Source organism: Cherax quadricarinatus, chromosome 99 (assembly GCF_038502225.1).
Source record: "Cherax quadricarinatus isolate ZL_2023a chromosome 99, ASM3850222v1, whole genome shotgun sequence".
NCBI classification, from domain to species: Eukaryota; Metazoa; Arthropoda; class Malacostraca; order Decapoda; family Parastacidae; genus Cherax; species Cherax quadricarinatus.
In genome coordinates, this window is record NC_091390.1 from 7,349,500 (window position 1) to 7,358,836 (window position 9,337).

Sequence of the window (9,337 nt, forward strand, 5' to 3'; positions counted from 1 at the left end):
AACAATAGTAAATAAGAAAATCACATAAGGTGATTTTTGCTTACTAGTAAAATCACAAAATGAGGTAGTTGATTATTTAATTACTAAGAGATTGTACAATGAAATTTGAACAATAATGGAGCAAAACGTACACTACACTACGTAGGCTTTTAAGTTGGACATTGTTTAGTTATTCTCTGTAAGATTAGTATCCCTGAGAAATCGTGATAGATCATTCTCGTTCGTGATTGTGTACAGTTGACCTACATTTGTTTTCCTAACAAGAATTTTCCCATCCCGTGTGAAGCATTGGTGTATTGTGTCATTATTCTCTCGCTTAAGTTTTCTGACTCTATACAGGAGGTTCTGACGTTTTTTGGTAAGACACTCGTTTATGTATACCTCTTTCTTTACTTTAATAGATGCAATAATTAAGTCTTTTTTCCTGTCATGTGAGTGGAATCTAAGCATAACACTTTTTCTACCATGGGATCCTAGTAACCTGGCTTCTTTTATTTCAGACTCTGGTACAATAACACTAGTTTGGTCCTTTATGATCTGCAGAGTAATTTCTTTACTGTTTGTTTGGTTCATATCACTGGGAAAAAGTGGACTGTTGACTATTACTGCGTCCGATAGTTTATCTTGCTCAGTTTTATCTTCTTGGAGAGCAAAGTAGTCACTGAACTGGTTATCTAAGTTGTTCTTCCATTGTTTTACTGCTTCTTCAACCTTTGTATTAAGAGATATTATTTGTTGGGTATGGCTATCTATGACTGTCTGGATGGTCTTGCCACAGTTTGTCATTCCTGGTGTTGATAACTTTTGTTCAAGACTGAGGATTTTGTTCTCGAGTTGTGTCATCCTGGTGTCTTGTTTTGTTAGCGTCTCTCGAAGATTCATATTTTCAATAACTAAGTTGGAGATGCATGACTTTAGGGTATCTAATATCTCCAAGGTAAGTGTAAATATAAAAGTGTAAGTATAAAAGTAAATATAAGTGTAAATATAAAAGGACCCCAATGGAAATAAGTCACTCTGACTTGGGTTATCCTAGGTACTTTACACATATGCTGCTATGTATGATAATCTGTGTAACTTTATTTGTGTATACCTGAATAAACTTATAAAATAAAATGTAAAAGTTTTTTATTTATATATTGAAATGTAAATATTTCTTATTTATAAATTATATACATGTATTGTTTAAGTGTGAATAGTGGTGGTGGGTTTTGCTGCTGTCTCCTGCACCACTAATATGTACGGCTTCTCTCAGTGGCCCTTATAAACCCAACAACAACAACACCACCACTTACTCCTCACATACATTATGACATATTTTACTCATTCTAGAGTATATATCATGTTTCTATGTTATTAATATTATTTATTTTGTCTTATTAGAAGAATTGTGATAGATAAATAAGCGGTGGAGATGATATTAGCGTCATGTTGAAGTATAATAAACTCGCCTTCATCTTGGCTCGTTCCTATTTTCCATACACGAACAAGAGTCAATAAAGGTAGGTGTGATGTTATATGTTCATTTATCCATTTTATTAGTGCTTTATACTTATTTGTCATTGTTTTCTGTATGTATACCTCTGGAGTTTACCTGGAGAGAGTTCCGGGGGTCAACGCCCCCGCGGCCCGGTCCGTGACCAGGCCTCCTGGTGGATCAGCGCCTGATCAACCAGGCTGTTGCTGCTGGCTGCACACAAACCAACGTACGAGCCACAGCCCGGCTGATCAGGAACTGACTTTAGGTGCTTGTCCAGTGCCAGCTTAAAGACTGCCAGGGGTCTGTTGGTAATCCCCCTTATGTGTGCTGGGAGGCAGTTGAACAGTCTCGGGCCCCTGACACTTATTGTATGGTCTCTTAACGTGCTAGTGACACCCCTGCTTTTCATTGTGGGGATGGTGCATCGTCTGGCAAGTCTTTTGCTTTCGTAGTGAGTGATTTTCGTGTGCAAGTTCGGTACTAGTCCCTCTAGGATTTTCCAGGTGTATATAATCATGTATCTCCCCCTCCTGCGTTCCAGGGAATACAGGTTTAGGAACCTCAAGCGCTCCCAGTAATTGAGGTGTTTTATCTCCGTTATGCGCGCCGTGAAAGTTCTCTGTACATTTTCTAGGTCGGCAATTTCACCTGCCTTGAAAGGTGCTGTTAGTGTGCAGCAATATTCCAGCCTAGATAGAACAAGTGACCTGAAGAGTGTCATCATGGGCTTGGCCTCCCTAGTTTTGAAGGTTCTCATTATCCATCCTGTCATTTTTCTAGCAGATGCGATTGATACAATGTTATGGTCCTTGAAGGTGAGATCCTCCGACATGATCACTCCCATTTAATCATTAAAAAAATATTTTTTGTTAATACTTTTGGATGTCTGAAATGGATTAATTGGATTTCCATTATTTCTTATGGGTAAAATTAAATCAGCTAATGTCAAAATTGGTTAAAAGCAAGCTCTCTGGAATGGATTAATGCTATTACCTGAGGGTCCACTGTAATTGTTAAATTTTTTTTTTTTTATGAATATTTTTGTCTGGAACAGATTAATTGTATTTCCATTAATTCTTATGGGAAATATTATTTTGGTTTTTGGCCTTTTTTTTTTTTAGGCTGAGCTTCTGGAATGGATTAAAGCTGATAACCGAGGGTCCACTGTACATGGTCACAATTTTTTTTCTCCTATGCACTGTATGCTGAAGGGTTTGTTTTATGTGGTGCACACTTACTGCCTCGACCTATTCTCTCATATCTAGGCCCAAATTTACTGCTAACAGCTTACCTGAGTGAGCTGAGCTCATCACATAGAATTAGGATATGGACCCTGGCTTCAAAGCTGTAGAACTACAGCATGGACCCTCAAAGGGTTAAAAATGTAAATGTGACGGTTTTCTTTTGCACATCATGTGATAATAAAAAAAAATTGTTTTCTTTTCAGTATATTGTGTTGGTGCTTGATAGATAGATAGATAGGTAAGCTTATTTCTTTGTAAAGGTTACAATGTGTAATCACAATTTTGTTTTGCTAAGTACAAAGAGAGCCTCTATCATGCCGGGGCATTTTGAGCAAACTAATCCTAATACATAGTACTAATTAAAACAAGACAAGATAATAAGTACATAGTAACTGTACTTAAAACCAGACAAGAAGTAGTGGTTAACTGTTTTACAATTTATTTAAACTTAATATAAATATGAGGTAGTAAGGTGGAGTAAAGTTACGTAAAATTATCTTGAAATGGCACACAAAATCTATATAAGAAGTAATGGTTCAGGTGGTAATATTTCATGAATTGGTGGAATATTGTACTAAACTCTCTCATGTTTCTATTTCAGAAGTATTTTGTGGAACACTACCAGGCTGTATCTTCCCAGACACTATATCTTCAGTACTTCAAGAAGTACCAGTGTTAAGTGTCTTCAACAACAACTGATATTGCAGAAGTGTTTTGTGGAACACTACCAGGCTGTATCTTCCCAGACAATATATCTTTTTTACTATGAGAAGGGCAACACTTGTGATTCTTATGAATTTTTGACTGGCCAGATATTACTAATTATAACAATTTTGTTTTCATAATTAAAATTCTATCAAAAAATTGTATGACAATTCATCAAAAAATTCAATTTAGTAATACTGTAGTTAAAATTTAAAACAAATCTGTTTTTAAACACAAGAGAAAAGAATAAAAATATTCTTCTGTATATATACACTGTTTTAGTACATATAGAGTGTTGTAATACATTTGTAGTGTTGTAGAACATTTATACAGTGTTGTAGTACATATATACAGTGTTGTAGTACATATATACAGTGTTGTAGTACATATATACAGTGTTGTAGTACATATATACAGTGTTGTAGTACATATATACAGTGTTGTAGTACATATATACAGTGTTGTAGTACATATATACAGTGTTGTAGTACATATATACAGTGTTGTAGTACATATATACAGTGTTGTAGTACATATATACAGTGTTGTAGTACATATATACAGTGTTGTAGTACATATATACAGTGTTGTAGTACATATATACAGTGTTGTAGTACATATATACAGTGTTGTAGTACATATATACAGTGTTGTAGTACATATATACAGTGTTGTAGTACATATATACAGTGTTGTAGTACATATATACAGTGTTGTAGTACATATATACAGTGTTGTAGTACATATATACAGTGTTGTAGTACATATATACAGTGTTGTAGTACATATATACAGTGTTGTAGTACATATATACAGTGTTGTAGTATGTATATTAGTCTTCTAACACACACAAAAAAATCATAGTAGTCTTTAAAGATGAAAATAAACTTTATTAGTGCTCATTGGTAGAAAAAGTTTACCAAAAAGACTAAATCTTGAAATACACTTGAGAGTACATAAAAAAGATTAACTATACCAATGTTGAATGACTAAAATATTTTAAAATGAAGTAACTTCTTTTGAAAAATATGCAGAAACATAAACCATTTCAGTGTTCAGAGTGTCAGAAATGTTTTACTGTGAAAAGCAGTCTTGTGAGACATATGCGAATACATACAGGACATAAACCATTTCAGTGTTCAGAATGTCTGAAATGTTTTACTGTAAAAAGCAGTCTTGTGACACATATGCAAATACATACAGGACATAAACCATTTCATTGTTCAGAATGTCTGAAATGTTTTATTGTAAAAAGTCATCTTGTGAAACACACACGTGGACATACAGGAGATAAACCATTTTGGTGTTCAGAGTGTCAGAAATGTTTTACTGTAAAAAGCAGTCTTGTGAAACATATGCGAATACATACAGGACATAAACCATTTCAGTGTTCAGAATGTCTTAAATGTTTTACTGAAAAAGGCAAGCTTGTGTCACATATGCGAATACATACAGGAGATAAACCATTTCAGTGTTTAGAATGTCTGAAATGTTTTACTGAAAAAGGCAGCCTTGTGAAACATATGCGAATACATACAGGAGATAAGCCGTTTCAGTGTTCAGAGTGTCTCAGATGTTTTAGTCGAAAAAACAGTCTTGTGAGACATATGCGAGTACATACAGGAAATAAATCATTTCAATGTTCAGAATGTCTGAAATGTTTTACTGAAAAAGGCAAGCTTGTGTCACATATGCGAATACATACAGGAGATAAGCCGTTTCAGTGTTCAGAGTGTCTCAGATGTTTTAGTCGAAAAAACAGTCTTGTGAGACATATGCGAGTACATACAGGAAATAAATCATTTCAATGTTCAGAATGTCTGAAATGTTTTACTGAAAAAGGCTATCTTGTGTCACATATGCTAATACATACAGGAGATAAGCCGTTTCAGTGTTCAGAGTGTCTCAGATGTTTTAGTCGAAAACAAAGTCTTGTGAGACATATGCGAGTACATACAGGAGATAAACCATTTCAGTGTTCAGAATGTCTGAAATGTTTTACTCAAAAAAGCACTCTTGTGAAACATACGCAAGTACATACAGGAGATAAACCATTTCAGTGTTCAGAATGTCTGAAATGTTTTTCTCAAAAAAGCCATCTTCTGACACATGTGCGAATACATGCAGCAGTTAAACCTTTTCAGTGTTCAGAGCGTCTGAAATGTTTTACTCTCAAAGGCCATCTTGTTTCACATATGCGAGTACATACAGGAGAAAAACCATTTCAGTGCTCAGAATGTCTGAAATGTTTTTCTGAAAAAGGACATCTTGTGAGACATATGCGAATACATACAAGAGATACAGTGGAACCTCGGTACTCGAGCCTAAACCTTTCAGGGTCTGTGCCATAGTTCTATGGCTTTGAAGCCAGGACCCTTCAAAGGAGGTTTCTTGATGCTGGTGAGGGGCTCTTGATCTAGGGAATTGGATCTGTGCTCCGGTTCCCTGAATTAAGTCTGAATGCCTTCCATCCCCCACATATGCTGCATAATCCTATGGGTTTAGTGATCCCCCATGATAATTTGAAGCCAGGGTCCAAACCATAGAACTCCGCCAAAATTCTAGCAGCCTCAAATTTAGCACGAGAAGGCTGGTAGGTGTACATCTATGAGAATGGGTCTGTTTGGTCAGTGTGCACAGTATACAGAAAAATCTAGGTGCCCACATGGCATTGTGGGAACGCCGCCTCAGTGTGCCTCCTGGCCTCCTGGCAAGGCAGCTCTCACTCCGAGGCAAATTGGGGCTCTCCTCTTCCTAACTGATAGTTCTGGCATCGATAGAAGTGGATCTGAAGAGGAATTCTATTGTTTTGATCAATTTGTGACCCAAAGCAATGATCATGATATTGAAAATAGTGCCGAAAATCTTGACGATCCTCAACCTTCCACCTTGGGTGTTGGTGTGTCTCAGTCACGTTCAGCTGTACCTTATTGCAAGAGAAAACTAATGTTTTCGCATGGCCAGGCCTCAGGCATGAGTAATGGTGATGATAGTGATTTGGACTTTGATTTTATTGCTCTTGATGACCATTTGAGTAGTGCTAGTAATGAATCATATTCACCAGTGAAGCGTCAGTATATTTGCCACCACATATGCTTGGGTAGTGTACCATATGCAATTCCAAAGGGACGGGGTACATTCTGTACTACATCCTATGGCCCTAAACCTGGAATAGACAGTGAAAGTAAGGATGATGTGGCTACACTTGGTATGGATAGACCACAGGCATCAGTAGGTAGTGGTAATGGTGGTGGTGGTGCCACGGGCTCACAGCATGACGCACCAGCCCAGGCTGAGACCCACACAGCTGACTCATCAGATCTAGGACAAAGTGGAGTGTCAACCACCCCCACACCACAACCACAACTACAACCACAACCAGTATCCACCAGCAAACTGCATCTGGGATTGGCACCCAATCCCCATCAGTTTGACGACACTGCAAATGAACTGGAATTCTTTGAACTATTCTTCGACAAGTGCTTGATGGAAATAAAGTCAAGGAAAGTAACAAGTATAGTGGACCCCTGCCTTTTGGCGGCCACGACTTTCGTGAAATCTGACTTTCTGCAATTTTTTGGGGGCAAAATATAGCCTCGTGGTTCGTGATTGGCCTTGTTATTCAGTGACCGTCTGGTATGCATCCAAGCAAGCGGCATCCCAGCATCAGCGCACACACAAAGCCAGTGTCCCACACCATTCACACTCAGTGTGCCATTGTTTATTAGTGAGTGACCATCACCCCATGGGTTCATACAATACATTTCATAATAATCGATTGTTGTTTGTGCTTGCAACTGCTAAATAAGCCATCATTGGCCAAAAGAAAGCTCCTACTGCCAGGCCTTTGGTCAAAAAGGAAAGAAACGTGATGGAACTCAAGAAAAAAACTCGTAGCCAAGTACCAAAGTGGAGGTGTGATATATTTTGCATTATTCCATTGTTATTAGTGCTTGTAACTGCTTAATAAGCCACCATGGGCCCAAAGAAAGTTTCTAGTGCCAGCTCTGTGGAAATGAGGGTGAGAAACACTATAGAGTTCATGAAAAAGTTTGTAGAAAGATGCGAAAGTGGTGGTGGTAGAGGGTACTTCCAGGGTACTTCCCCACAAACCAGCCAGGGTACTTCCCACATACCAGCCAGGGAACTTCCCCATATATCAGCCAGGGTACTTCCCCACAAACCAGCCAGTGTACTTCCCCACATACCAGCCAGGGTACTTCCCCACACCTCTTCAATTGAAGGGGGGGCTCCTTGGCGTGGTGAAGAGGCTCTTGGTCTGAAGAATTAGACCTGTCAGTCTCCTTCCTCAGACCGAACCTAATTACCCCTCAATCCCCCCTTCCCTATCCCATCCTCCCCTTTTTCCTTTCTTCCTCCTCCTCCCCACCCCTCCCTTTTGCCCTTTTTTGGCACACTAGTTCCTAGGCAGGGGAAAGGGTACCGGGGTCCATCCCATTCCATTGAGGTTCTTGGCGATGGCGTAGTTTGCCGTGGAATCTGGATCATCTGGGGATGTCCCGATCCCTCTCTGGTATCCCAGAGAGTGGCTTTGGGTGTCTTTCAGGTGACGGGTGTATATCTGGAAGCCACCTTTCGGATTCTGGGGGTGGTGGCTGAAGGAGGTATGCTTTGTGGCAGATATCCGGCTGCCCTCTCTTTTGTCCACCGAGGTAGCTCGGCAGATGTGAGGTTGCTATCCCAGATTGCTGGTTTACTGGCATGAAGGGTAGGGTATGGCACGGCTTACATGCTGCATTTGCACTACTTGTGGTGCTGAGGTCCTCTTGGGCATGGAGGGAGATTTCTGGCCCTTTCATTCCTCCTAGGAACTATCCCTCCCTGGTCCCCCCTTTTTTTTATTCTTTTTTCTATTTTTATTTTATTTTCTTCTTTTTTTTTCTTAAAAATAATAAGAAAGAAGTAACCTAACCATGGAGTACCCGATCCATGACCCCACTAGCCCCGGGCCCCTTATTGTTACTGCACCCCGTTCTGACCTCACCTTGTCTCTTGGCCACTCTTTAGACATTCCTAATGCCCCTGTACCTCTTGCTGGTGCTGTTTCGTCACGGGCTTCAGATGCCGGGGTTTCGACTGACTCCTTCAATTTGTCTGACCTCTACTCTCCTTTGACTGTGCTTCCAGCCTCTCCCTCTATGGTGCGACAATTTTCGAATCGCCAGCCCGTATCACATCGGACTGCCTCTGGTCCCACTTCTAAACACCAAGGACAATCTCCTGATGATGTTACTTCGTTACCTTCCCATTCTACTTGGAAAAGACCGACACATCATGCACTCCCTCTCCTCACTCAGTTTCGGACCACACAATGGACTAAATTCTTTACATTAAGACCGACTTCTTCTACTGCCTATCTTTCTGACCATGGTATTGGCAAGGCGCTCCTATGCCACGTTGGTAGAGATATTTCCTTTCATGCTCTTAAGAGTGGTACACGCATCATCACAGTCCAGAATTCTACCCAAGCTCATGATCTTTCTCTTCTTTCACACCTCTTCACGGGGGGCTCCTTGTCGTGGTGAAGAGGCTCTTGATCTGAGGAATTAGACCTGTTGGTCTCCTTCCTCAGACCGAACCTAATTACCCCCCAATCCCCCTTTCCCTATCCCATCCTCCCCATCCTCCCCTTTTCCCTTTCCTCCTCCTCCTCCCCACTCCTCCCTTTTGCCCTTCCTCTTTTTGGCCTTTGGGATTTTTCCCACAGGCGTGCTAGTTCCTAGGTAGGGGAAAGGGTACTGGAGTCCATCCCATTCCGTTGAGGTTCTTTGCGGTGGCGTAGTTTGCCGTGGAATATGGATCGCCTGGGGATGTCCTGATCCCTCTCTGGTATCCCAGAGAGTGACTTTGGGTGTCTTTCAGGTGACGGGTGTATCTCTGGAAGCCA

The 9,337-nt window shown here is 40.0% G+C and overlaps 1 protein-coding gene across 1 annotated transcript; it reads left to right on the top strand.

The window, feature by feature from the left end:
• Positions 1–4,119: 4,119 nt before the first annotated feature.
• LOC138851082 (zinc finger protein 84-like) lies at positions 4,120–5,780 on the top strand. The gene has a single exon (XM_070079502.1). The coding sequence runs from the start codon at positions 4,458–4,460 to the stop codon at positions 5,778–5,780; it is 1,323 nt and encodes a 440-aa protein (XP_069935603.1). The 5' UTR covers positions 4,120–4,457.
• Positions 5,781–9,337: the final 3,557 nt, after the last annotated feature.

Bases quoted from the DNA above. Each gene is read 5' to 3' on its own strand.
- LOC138851082 (XM_070079502.1), top strand. From the start codon at position 4,458: ATGCAGAAACATAAACCATTTCAGTGTTCAGAGTGTCAGAAATGTTTT.